At 52.3% G+C, this 17,013-nt stretch overlaps 1 protein-coding gene across 6 annotated transcripts in view; it reads right to left on the bottom strand.

Moving 5' to 3' along the window:
* GRIK3 (glutamate ionotropic receptor kainate type subunit 3) overlaps nucleotides 1–15,300 on the bottom strand; it is a 239,247-nt gene extending 223,947 nt beyond the window's left edge. For all 6 annotated transcript variants that reach the window (XR_008652849.1, XM_055254586.1, XM_055254589.2 and 3 more), the window contains exon 1: nucleotides 15,097–15,300. Coding sequence is in view for 5 of the 6 variants with exons in the window: in XM_055254586.1 (XP_055110561.1) it covers nucleotides 15,097–15,211 (115 nt within the window). In the remaining variant the exon portion in view is untranslated. The remainder of the gene's footprint in view (nucleotides 1–15,096) is intronic.
* Nucleotides 15,301–17,013: the final 1,713 nt, after the last annotated feature.

Raw genomic sequence — 17,013 nt, 5'->3', positions numbered from 1 at the left:
ATTGCCTGAGAACCTCTTTGCTGCAACCCCAGAAAGTAAAGCTCCTGAAGCGACTGACTTCCAAGCTAGATGTTCCCTCCCACCCTCCAAGAACAGCCATGTCCAGGAAAATCCACGGACGAGATGGATTTACACTGCATCAGGAATGATCTGGGTTAGCCAGAAAGAAGAATTTCCTCACCAGAGGAGACAGACTGTGTCCCTTGGAGACTTACAGATTGGGTACTAACCCCTTCCTTGACCTTTCACCCCCCTACTTACACATGCATCCATCCATCTAGAAAAGTTAAGGTTCAGTTCTACTAAAAGACAGGGAACTGGCCAAAGTGAACCCTGGAGGGGGATAAATGTGACAGCTCAGGGATGAAAGAACACTCTCAGAACAACATAAGTGATGAACTGATTTAGAAGGGGCAAGGGCAGGAAGGAGGGCAGGAGTGAAGGGTGAGATGGAGATGCAGCCTCCCTGCCAACTCGACTGTGCGACTTTCAGTTTGTCTCTTCATCTCTCTGAGCCTCATTACTCCTCCCCAGGACTCCGGGGAATGAGGAAGATCCAAGTGCAAGGCTCTGGTCTAAACTGTGCATACAGAAATGTTCAAGGAACCATGGCTATTTCTAAAGGTCACCTAACTGGACCTACCATGAGGACATTCAAATATCACCAAGCCCAGGAGTGCTGTTTCATTGCCCCCGCATCCTGGAGCCCCCGCAAATCCCCTGACCCTATGTACTTTGCAGTACACAGAGTGGGTGCTCCATAAATGTTTGGTGAATCAATGAGTCAGCCCAGAACCCATGTGAAAAAGACAGGAAATAAACACAAAATTACAAACAGCATAAAAATAACCACAATTTCCAAAGCAGATTTTTCTGATTCTGCGAATCCAAGCAGGAGCATCAAAAAGCCCAAAATCTCCTCATACTGAGATATCTTCAGCCAGAGCCCCTGAAGTAGCCCTCACTTTGTAGCTACCATTGCTCACTTCCTCCCTGACCATCCTGGATTTTTCTATTTGCTGTGTGACGTCCAAGATGCCATCTTACCTCTTAAATCCTTGGGGTCCATTTGCCTAAACCTCACTTCTTGTTCAGAGGCAAATTCCTCAGAGGCAAGTGAAACAATTCCTCTGACTCTATCATTCTAACACGCTTCACCTTCTCTGGTCCTTTGAGCTCTAGTCCAGGTGTTCCCAGCCAACTCTCCATACCCCAGTGATGGGTAAAAGTGCACCATTTCTCTGAGAAACACTGAGGTCACTCCTGGCACGACTTTTCTGTCTGGGAAAGGCTTTGTCAATGCCCACCCCCACCACAAGCCTTCCCAGACACATCCAGGTGGTAGAGCACCTGGAACCGCTGGGGTTGTTTGGGGAATGCCACCAAGCTGTGACACATTTAATTCCCATCACCTGAATGAGGAATAATTTTATTTACTAGCAGAAAATATGGCTCTATTATAGGTATGCAGGTCTCCACAACTCAGGAAATAATAACACACAAAATACTTTTAAGAAATCACATTTAGCAGGATAAAAATACAGAACACAATCTTACTTACAAAATGCGACGTGAAAGATGAGGCTGACAAGCCAAGCCATGATGCTTGGTATCAGGTGTGATATTTGACAATGGAATGCTCACTCGTTTTGTCATCTGCTGCTGCTCCCTAGCAGACAAGCCGTACAAGGCACCAAAGGTTTAAGAACAATTTATGTGGAAGGGGGAAAAAAAAGGAAAAAATTCCATCTATTACCTTGATTTTCTTTTGCCATGCATTATTCTATTTGAACAACCACAACTAACAGTTCTTACTGGCCTACCAGAGTTCTAAAGGAATAGCATTTGAAAAAAAGAATGCCTGTTTAGCAAGACCTTACAGTAACCACACCACCCATACTAGAAGAGCCAGCGTGCAGATGGCGCCACCCGCTACCCCTGGCCCTGGCTGCTCTCCGTGGTGCTGAACACAGAGGTTGGGGTGACCCTCAGTCTCCCTGGCTCTTGCTGAACCACACGGTGCATCTGTTATTTACGACTTTTTCTAAACACATACGAATCCAATTCGTCTTTCTCTCGCAGTGTGGAAAAGTGTTTCAGAGGTTGGTTTTTCCACACTGGAAAAGTCTAGGCTCTTTTGCTCTCTTAAGACAGCAAATGTAAAACTTCAAATTCGCAAGTGTGTGTGTGTGTGTGTGTGTGTGTGTGAATAGGAGGGTAGATCAGGTTTTCTTAATAGGATGAGGGTCAGAGGACCCATACGTTTGTCTGTTTTTTTTCCCATGGCTCACCAAGGGACATGCCACAAGTCATTTTCTCTTTTCTGTCTTCAGCATCCCAATCCATGAGAGAAAAAAAATGGGGACAGGTAGTGCTCCTGTAGCCCTAGCATTTGGGGTGCCTCCATTTGTGTTCTGTTTCTTCCATGGGCTCAGAGACCACCAAACGAGATTACCTCGCTGGCCTGGCTTCCTCAAGCACTGAAAGATTTCCTGGATCCAGAAGGAAGATGCGAGGCTCTGCTTCTCTTGCAAGAAGACAAGGATTCAATTTCTCTGCTCAACTCTCCCCCAGCCCACAGTCCCCATGGACCAGCCATAATTCAGCTAAACCTGAGAGTTCACCCATATTTTATTTACTGATTCAATGTTACCAGACAAGTAAAATAGACGGCTGTCACCTCTATTAAACTGGGCAAGAAAAATGGTCATGTAGGCAACAGGCTTCTTCTGCTTATGATGTGTCATGTTTCCCCAGGGAGGGAAGCAAGAAAAGGGGGGGCCTGGCCTCAGGGGAGAGCTCAGTTCTGTTCTGTTCAGGAGGGAAAGCTCAAAGTTCCATTGCAAACCTGTGCGATCCTCACTCTCAGACACATCAGTACGATAGACAGATCAGCCCAGTCAGTCAGGAATTGGGACCAGCCTTTAAGTCCTCAGTTTCCCCACTGATACAAAGGAAAGTCACTACTCACTCATCAGGCTTGGGATAAAGAAAGACTGTTGAGCCCCAATTTGAGAAGTCTGTGCTAGAGAAGCAAACTTCCATATGGTCATCTCCTACAAGGACACAAACACACGTGCACACACGCACTTTCCCCAGAACCTGGTGTGGAGGATGCATATATTCCCAGGGCTAAATGGCCTCCATTGACTGTCTATACAGCCTACGTTAACTGTCAACACCTCTGCTTTACACCAAGCTGTCATGTAGACCAGTTGTCTACATATCCTTGCAGGAGCCAGTGATGTGGTAAAGACAGAAAAAGGAGAGACCTGACCTATGATGGGCAGCAGAGCAATGGCCCAGCCACAGTTCTGCCTGACAGCTGTCCTGAGTGCCCAGCCTATTAACGACAGCACAGCAGTAGTTCTCTTCCTTGGTTCAGCTCCCAGAAAGAGCAGACGAGATACTGAGGGGCAAGTGGGAAGGAGAGAGGAGTGAGGTCAGAAAAGGAAGGAGGACTGTGATTTCTCCTCCAGTCTCTTCTTTAAGAAGACACTTTGTCTCTCAAGAAATTCATCATGATAGGAACAAGACAATGAATGTAAAGTCCAATCCTAGGCTTGAGAAAGAAGGGCTCACTCCCACATCCAGCTCTGCCCAAAAGACTAAATCTAAAGGGTCCTGGCACAGAAAAAGTTGCAGAACTGGTGTGTCAGATGACCACTATAGACACCATGAGCACTCTGACTTCGTGGAAGAATCTAAGAACATCCTTCACAAAATCCTCATTGACAAAATGGAGAAAGTGTTGAGCTGCACGCCAGGGCAGTCAGGTGGACTTATATTCAAATGACCATATTCACCATTGCATTCATTTATTCAACAAATATTTATTAATTATCTACTAGGAGTCCCGCACTGTGCTAGAAGCACTGGATAAAGTGGTGAACAACTTGGCTATGGCCCATGCCGGTACAGCACTTATCTCTAAAGTAACTAAGAATTACAGTACAGCAAGTGCTACAACAGGAAAAGTAGAGGGTGCTGTGGGACTCAGAAGGGGATGGAGGTTGAGAAACGCTTCCTGGAGGAAAAGACATGTTCATTGAAACCTTAGTATGAGTAGAAGTTGGCCAGAAAGAAATGGAGTGCAGGCTGGGCGCAGTGGCTCACGCCTGTAATCCCAGCACTTTGGGAGGCCATGGTGGGCGGATCACGAGGTCAGGAGTTCGATACCAGCCTGGCCAACATGGTGAAACCCCATCTCTACTAAAAATACAAAAATTAGCCAGGCGTGGTGGCATGCACCTGTAGTCCCAGCTACTTGGGAGGCTGAGGCAGGAGAATTGCTTGAACCCAGGAGGCAGAGGTTGTGGTGAGCTGAGATCATGCCACTGCACTCCAGTGTAAGCAACAGAGTGAGACTCTGTCTCAAAAAAAAAAAAAAGAAGAAAGAGACAAAGAAAAAGGAAAGAAAAAAGAAAGACGGAAATCCAGTGCAGAGTCCCAGAGTGTGGGGGACAGCACAGTGCCTTCTGGGGACTTATCTAAGTCCATGTTCAAGGCAGTGGATCAGAGAGGGTGAAGCAAGGAGGGACAGTCCATGAGTCCAGAAATGCCAACCATGGCAGATCATAAAGGGCCTGAGGGCATAAGGAAGCCAGCGGAATTCTGAAGCTCGTTAAAGTGTAGGATAGTGGATCCAAGACCATCTGAATAAAACCATCAGACTCTGACATTGCTTATTTCCTGCTTAATGTGTTTATGGCAGACCTGGCTGAAGGGAGGGAGGATATGTTTATCCCAGGCTCAGATGGCATAAAGCATGCCAGACATCAGAATGGGAATCCCCAAAAGCTTCACTATTCAGAACAGTGATTCCCAACCCCAACCATACTATAGGCTAATAACCACTTAACCTCTCTACCACAGACCCCAGGAGGGAGGCAGGGGTTAGAAGAAGAGGGTGTAATCCATACCTGCTTTCCAAGCATGGAGACATGGTAATAGGCTCTGGTGGTCCAGAAACAATGAGTAAGAATAACTGCCTGAAGGTTCAATGATAGAACTTACTGGGAGATAAATGATAGGTTCTGCCTTTAGGCTCAAAAGATCAACTACCAAAGGAAGGATGAGAAAAGTTATAGATCAGCAGCAATACTTGTGGAAAAGACCTCATGATCTCATGAGAACACCAGCTTAGGATAAATCAACAGTCTGAAGTGGCTGCTAAAAAGCTTGAAACGATCTGGGGTTGTATAACTAGACACCAAAGCTGAGATCTGAGGAGGTGGTGATCTTACTGGGTTCAATAAATAAGTAGCACTGTGGTCATCTCTTGACACCATGCTGGAGGAATTAAGCCTCTTCAGTCTGAAGAAATAAATGCCTTTGTGTTTCTGCAGAGCTCTAGTGTAGGACAGGGAACAAACTCAAGCCAGAGTCAGTGGGCACGGTGATCATAATAGTAGGAGTAACAGACAACATTTATTGAGTGCTTACCATGGCTGTGTTCTAAGCACTTCATATGCATTAACTCACTCAATCTTTACAAAAACCCTGTGAGGCAGGTACAACTATTATTATTATTATTAATTATTTTGAGATATTAAACACTTTGCTCTTGGGAGGCTGAAGTGGGCAGATGACAAGGTCAGGAGTTCGACCAGCCTGGCCATTATGGTGAAACCCCATCTCTACTAAAAATAGAAAAATTAGCCGGGCATGGTGGCGGCGCCTGAAGTGCCAGCTCCTCAGGAAGCTGAGGCAGGAGAATTGCTTGAACCCGGGAGGTGGAGGTTGCAGTGAGGTGAGATTGTGCCACTGCACTCCAGCCTGGGCAACAGAGCAAGACTCCGTCTCAAAAAAAAAAAAAAAAGAGTTTGCTCAAGATTACACAGGTGGGAAGTGAGGGAGGCAGCCTTCAATCTCAGGCTGTTAGATCTTAGAATCTATGAGCTTATCCTCAAGATTAGATTGAGAGCTAAATGCACTGAGAGCTTCGTTTTCGCCAGGCATGTTAATTCTCACAATAATCTCATGAGGTGAAATCTGCTATTATCCTCATTTTACAGGTAAGGAAATCTAGACTTAGAGAAAGTAAGTGACTTACCCAAAGTCACACAGCCAGGAGGGAAGGGATCAAGAGTTGAAACTCAGACAGAGGAATTTCAAACCCACACTCAGACCCCAGTTATATTGCCCTATATATAATATATATGTGCAGGGAGACACACGTTAGCTTTCTAGAGGAAAATTTGCAACAAAGATTAGCCTGGGCAAAACATCTGCAGTAAAGAATGGGTGGGGCCTAAAATTGGTGAGCTTCCCATTACAGGTGGCATTCAATCAGAGACTGGCTATCCACCTGTATGTAGTGGGGTCCTCCACTGACCTAGAACAGCAGTTCTCAAAGTGTGGCTCCCAGATGAGTGGCATCATCATGATCTGGGAAACTGTTAAAAAGGCAAACACTCAGGCCTCACCCCACACCCACAGAATCAGAAGCTCTGCGGATGGGGCCCAGCAATCTGCATCTTGACGAGTGCTTTGGGTGATTCTGGCCCATGCTAATATTTGAGAACCAGAGGCCTAGAATGACCCCCGGGGTTCTTTTCAACCTAGATTATTTGATTCTTCACCATAGACAGGAAATGTGGTGCCTGGAGCCCTGCAAAGTCCTTGGCTCCCCGCTCCTGTTTTTCCGCCCAATTGGGCAGCTTTTTGGAATAGCATATTTAGTTCTGCAAAGCAGATGCAGAAAGGCTTTGCAGAAGTCTCCCTCATTCCCATATTTAAAGAGCTCATCCCTGCAGTTGTTCTGAGAACTCCATAAACCCCCTTCCATCGGCAGCCTGTCTGCATCAGTCCCTTTAATAGTGTAAGACTTAATTGTCTCCTATGGATTGGAAGCCTCTTAATACAAACCAGAATCTTAGTTCCTTCTTGCTGCTTTTCCCCCCTCTGCTATCCTTAACTACCATTCAGCATGGCACCAAAGCATTTGGAGTTGAAACCACCACTCCCCCAGTATCTCACTCCATTTCATTATCTCTGATCTGTATGATCACCATGGGGACTCTCTCCTCCCTGCCTTTTGCCTCTGTCCTCATTACCTGCTGTCTCCTAGGACAGCTAAAGTGTCTATCCCCTAGGGCCTCTAGCCTCAGACCCTCTCTAGTCTCCAGTGGCCTGCCCAGGAGGCAAGATTGTACTCCCCATCTGAGAAGGGCTGATCAAGACTCTCTGGACCAGCCCCTTACGAACATCCCATAACCAGGGTCTTCCCAGCTCTGAACATGTGCAAAATGCATTTTAATCAAAATGCTGCAAAATCAGGGAAGAACAAGCACCCCATAAATAATGGGCCAGGTGGTGTCTGGGAGCTGACATTATGAGCCTCCAAGAAAGGGTACCTCCGTTGCTCCCTAGCACAGTGAATAATTGGTACAGACTGCTAGGCCCACCAACTCCAGTGCAGAGCCCATGGGTATGTAAGCAATGGGCATATGCCATGTATGAGGCTGCATCGAGTATGGGGCACTAGGGGTTAGCACAAAGCCAAGGGCACACGAGATGCAGACAGCCTCAGAGCTCAGAGTCAGTGGAGATGTGGCCCCACCTTGGGGAACCCTCTTTTTTCTCCTAAAATTCATTAAGCATCAGGCACTATGCAAAGAGCTTTACATACTTTATCTCCTTTAGTCCTCACAATAACCCTATGCAGACAATACTGTAAGGGTCAACCACAAGATTTTTATAGGTCAACAATAGCTGCACATGGTTCAACCTAATGTTAATACTTCTGTTTTATAGATGAGGAAATGGAAGCTCAGAGGTGTGGTGACTTCCCCAAGGTCACACAGCAAGTACACATTGGACTCATGTTCAAAAATAGATCCACCACATTTCATCAGACCCAAGACATGCCATTCTTTCTTGGAGTGCCAAGAAAGAAAAAATTCTGCAAGTAAACTTAGACATGACATGTGAGACACGAGCTGATGTCAGAGATATGAAAATGTGAAAAAAAAATCCCATCTTAGAATCAATGAAATACATTATTGATTCCAAAAAAAATCATTCTGCTTCTTGGAAGTGATAGGGGAGAGATGGCCTGAGACACCCTTGGGTAGCTCCTTGTCTAGTGGGGGAGGCACGACGCACATGCATTAGAGAAAGCCTAGACACCGACTCACCCCCAGAAAACCATGGCCAAGGTCAATACTATTAGTAAACAAGGCATAAAGGTCAAAGGAAGCAAGGAGAAGGACCTCGGCAGCTGAGCTGTGACTAGGGAGAGGCAGTGTGGACCCTGGAGGTGATTTCCAAAGGAAATAAAACAAAAGAAGGAAGGGCAGATGGCTCTAGGGGCATGGCTGCTATGAAACGTGGCTATGAGAAACAAAAGAAAATCTGAACAAACTGTTGTCCTCAAACCCAGTCCCCCGGCCCTCAATTTGGTCTCATCTCTCCAAATCATGCTCAATTAGGATTTGTCTCTGGAGCACAAAGATAAGGGGGAGGAAAAGCATACTCCAGAAGCAAATTCAGATGCTGGGCCAGGGCCAGGATTCAAGGAGGCGCCCCCTCTCATGGTCAGTCATGCAAGCAAAGGGTCCTCATTTGAGGGCCTCCTTAGAGTTGGCTCCCTGGAGGTCTCCCTAGCATCACCCTATGCCCAGCCCTGTGCACAGACTCCTCCAAGGGCAAAAAGAAACGCTCAACTGTGGGACAGCAATGTGAGCTTTTTTGAAAAGACATCACGCCTATTTAACCCAATGGGCAGTATCATCCCCATTTTACAGATGGGGAAATGGAGGCCCTGGAAAGTAACGTAACCCTTCTGACCATGCCTGTCTCAAATCTGTCACCTTTGTAGTGACTTTGGGCAGTGCAGCTTCCCCTCACTTCCAGAACAGCTCAGTCCCTGGCAGCCACCATTATCCCAGGCTCCCCTGGCCCCCTGGGAGAAGGAATACCACAGACAGAGAAGGGTAAGTCTGGGTTTGCCTTTGCTCTTGTAGACAGAATGGTGGATTAGGAAGACTCTTGAATCCAGGTCCCCATGCCCAACCCACGGTGTCTGTGACACAGCAACACATATTCCAGGACCCAGAGGGAGCAGGCCCAATTTAGACGGTCAGGATGTGACTCTTGCTTAAAAATAAAACGACCATAAAAACCTATTAGCCTTGAAGGGATGTTGGCAAGAAGTAACAGGACTGAGGAAGGAAAAAGGGAAGTGATGGAGGGAAGGAATAACAAAGACAGCTAATTCTCCAACCACCTACTCTTTCCAGGTCACTGGGTGAGGAGGATGGAGGTGAAGGAGACACAGACACGAGGCCCTTGGGTTTCCTCAAGGCTTTGACAATGTCTTTGAGGACAGCCTGGTGGTTCCAATGGGGACATGTAGACTACAGACCCCAGAACAGCGGGATCCCTGTAGGTGAACTGGCCTCACCCAAGGGTGAATCCGTCCATTATTTAGGGCTTAGATTAAAGCCTCAAGCAGAGTCCAGAAGCCAGGATAACGTGGGATGTAGTACTTGGAAGGATATGTGTTGGTAGGAAGGCTGGGAAAGACCATCCACACCTGTGCCCTGGAGGAGGCAAATCTGCCACACAGCTCATCAGCAAGGCCAGTCTGACACTGAAAACTAACACTGGTGGAATTCAGCGTCGTAGAGCCCAGATGGCCATCCTCCCAGAGCAGGACCAAAGCAGCCCAGCCAGTGAGACCTCACTCAGCAACCAGAACGGGGAGTGGGGTAGGGGCACCACGTTCAGCCCCTTTAAAAACTGTTTCTTGCCATCTCCAGATGGCACGGCCAGCTAAAAGCACGGGATCCAGAGGCAGGCACACCATACTTCTTAGCCCACTTCTACCGCTCACTGGCTGTGTGTGATCTTGGGCAAGTGACTCCACCAAGCTTAGTTCCCTCACCTGTAAAATGGGATAACGCCTGTAAGTTGTGAAGGCTACCTAAGATGAAGAGAAAAGCCCTATGGCTCCATTTATTGAGCACCTACTATTTACCCACACTATGAGTCATTGTTTGAAAAGCATTTGGCACAGTGCTTAGTGGCTAATAATTGCACAATAAATTGGGGCCATCGTATTGTCGTTGTCATTGTTGTTTCATTATTTTGATTTTGCTCCAGTCCCAGGTGGGGGCCCCAGGCAGAAGACACTGCGGTGGCCGTCTCAGCACAGGCACACTGCCCTCTGGTGCTGCTGCTGGAGAATCAGCACCTGGGAGAAGAGCGACTCCAGGAATCAAGCCCACAGCCCAGGCGCCAGCCCCATCCGCATCAGCTCCATTTCCATACCAGGAGGGCCCTTAGTGCATCTGTCTTCCCAGAGCTGCAGCCCTACCACACTGGCCTCTCGAGGATAAGCGAGTGCCTGCTGGGTGCTAGCCTCAACGAGGGCCCTGCTCCTGCAACATCGGTCCTCTCTGTTGCCAGGTGGGGTGTGCAGAGCCCCCCAGTTCCTCTCCGTGCTGCCCAGTGGAGTGAAGCATCTGCTCTTTCAGCTCCCTCTGGAAGGTCCCGAGCAAGCAAGGCAAGCCAGACTGCAGCTGCGAGGAAGAAACAGGGGCAGCTGCTGTGGCAAGTAGAGGAGGCGCCACCTCAGCAGACCAGAAACACAGTCCCAGTCACTGAAATCCAACAGGTCTCCTGCTAAAAGAACCCCTTTCACCAAGCAGGCCTGCAATCTGTCCTGCATATGGCCTTATACTTCTCTCAAGAGGAGGGGTAGTTCCACAGCCCACGGGGGCATCTGTGCTTCCTCCCCCATGGAGGGGACTGTTTCCTGGGGCAGGCACAGAGTGCCTGTGGGAACGTGGGGATTCAGGAAGGCTTACAGGCCCCACAAAGGATCCTAAAAGCCACTAGGCAGCTTGCATTTCTGGAGGGGTTGGAGGCAGCTTGCATTTCTGGAGGGGTCGGGGATAAAGAGCCACCCGCAAAGCCCTTTCAAAACAGCACATGAGCTGGGCTTCTGAGGTCAGCCATCCTGCCAGCGACAGGACCATGCAGGTGACCTTGGAAGAGCCTAGTGAGGCCAGGGTGCCTGGCTCACCTTGCATAAACCACCTCTAAAGACTCTAGGTCATTCTGACGTCAAAAGACTGTTTAGCGCAGTGCGAGGCAGGCATCAGGAAAAAAATTAAACTTCAGTTGAGAAGGAGGAAAGCCGGGGCTGACAGCAGCAGCTGGGCTGAAAAGTGGAGGTAGAAATTCCTCAAGTTAATGCTCTCTAAGGCCCCGCGGGCCACTCCCAGGTCTTGTCTGAAGCTATTTACTTCCAGGGGGGAAAACCCTATTGATCTTCATTCAGCTGCTGTCTGCTCCTACAAGGCAGCGATGTTTCAGCGCATCACCAGTCACTGCGAGAAATTTCTCATTGTTTTACACACAGCGGCTCCCAAACTCAAGAGATAAATGTTTAGGATAATTTGGGTGAACCGGTCATAGGAGTTACAGATGAGGCCGGTTTGGGAACTCTGAGGGAGGCGGCGTCTCTCCCCAGGGATCGGCTGCTGTTGCCTGCTGGGCCCCTGCACATTCAGGAAACTCAGGACCTTGCAGGTCAGTTCTGCTCTATCTGTAGATGCTCAGAGTCCAGAGCTGGGCCAACCCTTCCTTTTCCCCGCACCCCCGCCCCCCTCCGCCACACACACACACACACCTGCTTTATGTCTGTGCAGTCATTTGGCTTCAAACCTCCCCACTGGCTGGCTGGAGATCGCCACCATCCACTTGAACTCCTCAACACACAGAAGAGCTGGCCAGGCTTCCCCAGCTGCTGCCACCACCGTCTAGTTCCCTTTTCAAATTCCAGGCTGGCCCTCAATCCTACATATGCCCGTAACATGAGGGGAGAACTCACCATGAAACCTACAATGGCATAACAGTGCCCGCCAGCCTGCACTAAAGGGAACTTTGAAACCACAGAACGTACCAACCATTAAGGCCAACCAAATAGTTTACAGATGGAGAAACTGAGGCCTGGGGTGCCAGGGAGAGGTGTGATTTGATGAAAATGGTCCAACAAATTGGTGGCGGATGCAGCAGAAAACCCAGATCTCCTGGCTTCAAGTCCAGCAGCCCCTCCACTACAGCTTTGGGGTCAGGCAACCTGGAAATTCAGGTCCGCACGGGAGGTCACTGAAGCCCGTTTGGCTGAGAGAATCTATGCATTAAACTGCCTTCCACAAGTTAAGACTGGGATTCATTCAAACAATAACAATGATGATAATAATAATAAAATGCCAAACAATATGCCTTGAAAACCTTCAATGAACAACATTTGATAATCATACACAGAATACATCTTCCACATATTCACATAAAATAATCAATGATCATTTTTTCCCGCAGACTACAATCCAATTATTCTCTCTCCCTTGCTCTCTCCCTCACTCTCTTTTGTTACTTGCAAACCATCCAAGCAATCAATGCCTTGACCTCTCCTTCTGATAGACACAATTACAAAAAGACAGAGCAATGCAATTCATCTATTCAAGACAGATTGTTTGAACACTCTGTCACACTGCTGAGCTATCCATCTCCTTGTCTAAGAGGAAATTTCAGCCCCCAAAAGAGGCACAAAGAGAGGGGGCGGGTACGATGCTCCTCAGCCCAGAGAGCCCCTCTCGCACCTGCAAGAAAGCCCTCTCCAGGCTGGTGCTCGGCGATGCCTGGCTGCTGGAGAAGCATTCCGCTCCAAGCTCAGCCGGCTCAGGTGCCAGTCTTGAGAACCAGAAGCACCTAGCACACTCCAGAGGGCCTCAATTCTTATAGCCCCAGCCAGAACCCTGAGATCCCAGCGATGGGGGGGATGGGAAAAGGGAGATGGCACCGGGCCCAGCCCAGGTGATGTGTTTGGATTTTAGCATGAGATTCTCTCTCTCTCTCTCTTTCTGTCCATGTCCACTGTAGCTCCCTGGCTCCAGCTGGGGTTCAAGCAGGGGCTCAGAAGGACAGAAACTCAGCTCCCCAGGAGGCTCCAGAGAAGCCCAGAGGCCTCAGAGTCCTCCCATCCTCCGCCCAAACTGGCACAGCTCTGGCGGTCACGTTTGGCGCAGGCACAACACCCCAGTCCATGGGCTGAGAATCAAATGGGGCAGGGCTCTTGGATATAAATGACCTGGGCTGACACGCTAATTAATCCTGGGGCTTAATACGAAGAAGATGAGAAGAGAGGAGGGCTCTGCCATCCTTTAATTGCATTATTACATGCTGAACCCAAGAAAGGGCGGGCAGGCTTGGGGATGTTCTTCCTAAGGGCTGGGAGGAACTCCCTAACCCATTCAATTACACAGTAAGGATACATCATCCTGCGCCTTCCCAGCTTATCCCTCTGAGGCTGCCCTTTCGGTAGCCTGTCTTTCTGGGCCTCCAAAGACTTCCATCCCTGAGGCTGGGCTGGGAGCACACCCATCCCACCCCTGTGGAGGAAGGACCAAGGAAGACAGAACTGCAATCCGTGCGATGGGCAAATAGCACCCTCTCAGTCCCACCACCTTTTTCCCCAAGGACACCCTACGACGCAGGCCCCCAAAAAAGCAGAGGGGAGGAGACAGGGAATAAAGGAAGTGCTGGTCCATTACTGGGGGGGAGGGGGGGGGTTCCTGCCCCTGGAATGGTGCCAAGCTGGGCTTGGGGCAGGCAAAGGCACAGAGATAGAAGACATTTCGGTTGTCAGGAGCAAACAGCCTGGGCTGCAAAGGGTTAAGCCTGACCATAAGGGCTGTCCCCAAATTCCCCTCCCGTGCCTGGCCTCCTCTGCCTCCGGTGCTGGTGTTTGCCTGCCAGGGTCCTGGGCATGGACCGAAAGATCTCAGCGTGGGCAGAGCTGAGGACTGTGCTCTGCCCCATCCAGATGGTGTTCAAGAGAGTCTGGCTCCCGGGCGGCCACCCAGGAGGAGACCCACCCGCTGGGTTTCTGACCGCCTCCTAGGAAAATCTCAAGTACGGAAACCAAGCCCGACACCGGTTCCGGCACCTCTTTCACGCCGCTGCCAGCCCAAGGTCCGCCCTGAAGAAGAACTGTAGAGGAGGAAGGTGGCCCTGGCTCGGCGGAGTCCGGCTCGCCTGGTGCCAGGCGCTGGTGCTGGCGCCGAGTGAACCCAGGCGGCCCAGGTGTCCGGCCTGGCGGCGGACGCAGGGCCCGCGGTGATGGCGGCTCCGTCTTAGCCCGGCCAGGCCCAGCCCTGCCGGTCGCCGGCCCGGGACACGCGCGGCGCTCAGGCCTGCAGGGTGCCTTGGGCGGTCACAACAAAGTTAAAGCCCGGAGTAAGAGTCTCCGGGCGAGAAGAGACGCGGAGAAGCCGGAGCCGCGGAGAAGCCGGAGCCGCGGAGAAGCCGGAGCCTCGGAAAGCCGCGCGCAGCCCCGCCAGCCGCCGCCAGCTGCGGAGGAATTTGGGCTAACTTTAAAAACCGCTGGCGTCCTGGGCCGCGCTGGGCGGCCTCCATCGTCCCTTCCCTCTACCTGCGCTGCCCCGGGCGGGAGAGAGGCCTTGGCCCCGAGGGACCAACTGCAGCGGGCAGCAGGGGCCTGCTCCCCCCACCCCCGCCCCATGGCACGGGGCTGAACCGGTACCACAGAGGCCAAGGGCGACCACCAGGAGAGAAGACCGGCTGCCCTCGTCATGCGAATCTGTGCCCTGCGACCTCGCTGCGGCCGCTCGAGCTATGCCAGAGGTGGGGACGAGGGGCCCGCGGGAAGTGAGGTGGGCAGAGGAGAGAAGTTGGCGCCTTCCCCAGGGTCCCCACTCTGCGGAGAAGCCCGATCGCAGAACTCGGTCGGCTGCGGTTCATGCTGGCAGTCACCGCGAAATGCGCCCGCGACTCGGGATCGCACTGGAAACCTTCGCCACACTCTGCCAGGTCTGACCTCCCAGGAGCGCGCCAAGGGCCCCTCGCCCACTGCGGCCCGGCGGCCTCCTCCCCAATAAGTAAGGCCCGTGACCCCGACTCTGTAACTTTGTCCTCACAGGGACGAGCTCCTGGTGGTCACCGACCGGCTCAGCAGCTCGGAGAGAGGTTAGGAAAATCTCTCCGGAACGCGTTCGGAGGCCCCCCCATTCCCGCCCCCGCCCGGGCGCACGGAGACCCCCGGCTCCTGGGAGCCCTTACCGATCCGGATGACGTGGGGCATCCCGCGCGAGTCCGGGATCCAGAAGGCGCACACGAGGAGCCCGGCCCAGTATTCCCAAACCAGACTCCGGAGGCGCCGCCAGGGAGCGGTCATCGTTGGGCGCCGCCGAGCGTGCCCGGGGCGCGGCCGTGGCGGGCTCCCTGGGGCGGCAGCTCTAGGCGCGGGCGCGCAGCAGCCCCGAAGGCGCCGCCTGGCCCAGCCGCCCGGCTCCCGAGCGCCGCTGCGAGTGGGGGGCGCCCCGCGGCGCCGCGCACATCTTACTGGGGGGCCGCCCCGCCGGCGCCCGCCCCGCCTGGCTGCCGCCCACGGGCTGCCCGCGAGCTAGGCTCCTGGGCTCCGCCCGGGCTCCGCTCGGACTCGGCTCCGGCTCCGACTCGCGTCGGCTCGGCTCCCGCGCGGGCTCCCACCTGCCCCGGCTGCCGGGCGCTGGCGGGCGGGCTGCACGCGTCTCCGGCCGCTCCTCCTCCAGCCGCCGCCGATGCTATCGCCCGGGCTCGCACAAAGCCCCGGAGTGGAGTTGCACGCGCGCACACTCTCCCTCCCAGCCCCCTCCCCTGCGCCCTGCCTCCCGCCTCCCGCGCCGCCCGCCGCCCGCGCTCCCTCCGCGCACTCCCCCGCGCACACACACTTCACACTCACACCCGCCGAGGCGCACACTCGCGCGCTTACACCTGCGCGGGGGGCGGGGAAGGGGACCCTGGCCCCAGTGTAGGGGGACGCCCGGAGAACGAGGACTCTCCTCGCTTCCCAGACGTCCCCACCCGCCCCGCCGGCCCCAGTCCCTTCTACTGCGAGGGCACGGAGCCTGGGAGCCAGGCGTGGAGCGCGAGAGCTGGCACCGCGAGCCGGGAGACGGCGGCAGCCCAGCGGCCGGACCAGCTGGAAGAGACGCGCCCGCCGGGAGCAGCGAGACCGGGAGCCCGCCGTCTGCGGAGTCTGGCCTCGCGGCTCCCACGCGGCGGGCGCTGGCTGGACGGCGGTGGCGGCGGGAGACTGACCCGGGAACCGGCTTCCCTCCCCAACCCCATTCCTCCTGGCAGCAGAGTTGGGGCTGGGGGTTCGGAGAGGCAGAATTCAAAGAGAATTGTCTACGCTGGGCCAGGGGAGCTGCGGGAGTTGGTAGAGGTGGGAGAGCCAAAGTCAGACCCCCTGCTGTGGGAAGCTGGGCTTGACCGCGCACAGGTCCTGGGGCTGCGGAGGAGAAAGACCGCTCACGCCTTAGATGTAGGGGGGCGTGTGCGCCGGGCCCGCTCCCTCTCAGCCCTCTCCCGTAACTGTGCAGGAGGGGCTGGTGCCCCCTCCCTCATTCTCCTGAGGAAGAATAAAGAGAAACTGTAATTTGTCGTGGGATGGAGTAGGATCCGTGGGGGAGCAAGCTAAAGGGGTTAAAAAGAAAAAAAACGTTGTTTATTAGCAATAATAAATTTTTTTTCAAGTGGCGCTGGGTGTCGAGGGAAGGGAAGGGCTGTGGAGCGAGGCTGGAGCAGGAGGCTGCGAATTACGCAGTTAGGCGAGTTTAATGACCTTTTTGACAGAGACAAAGCGGTGCCGATACAGTAGATAAATAAACAGATCTGTCACCGGGCAGCGGCTAGGCTGTGTGTGAATTTATTTTTCTCATTTAAATAATTTGATCTATTCTATCATTTCCAGTCTTTCCCATTTGCCAGCTGTCTGGTAAGAGCATGGTCCCCAACATCTGAAGAGCAAATCTTTAATTTTCTTACAAATATTCTATGAGCCGAGCTCTCACCCGCCTGTTAATTTCCCTCTTTTTTCCCTCCCTGTCTGGGTACAGGGGCCCGTGGCATTGTGTGGAGATGTGAATATCGCAGTGTGGCCAATCCTGCCAATTAGGAAGGGACTCCCTCCCACCTGAGGTGGAGGCCACTGTG

Source organism: Symphalangus syndactylus, chromosome 12 (genome assembly GCF_028878055.3).
Source record: "Symphalangus syndactylus isolate Jambi chromosome 12, NHGRI_mSymSyn1-v2.1_pri, whole genome shotgun sequence".
Lineage (NCBI taxonomy): Eukaryota > Metazoa > Chordata > Mammalia > Primates > Hylobatidae > Symphalangus > Symphalangus syndactylus.
This window is presented reverse-complemented; position numbering and strand designations above follow the sequence as displayed.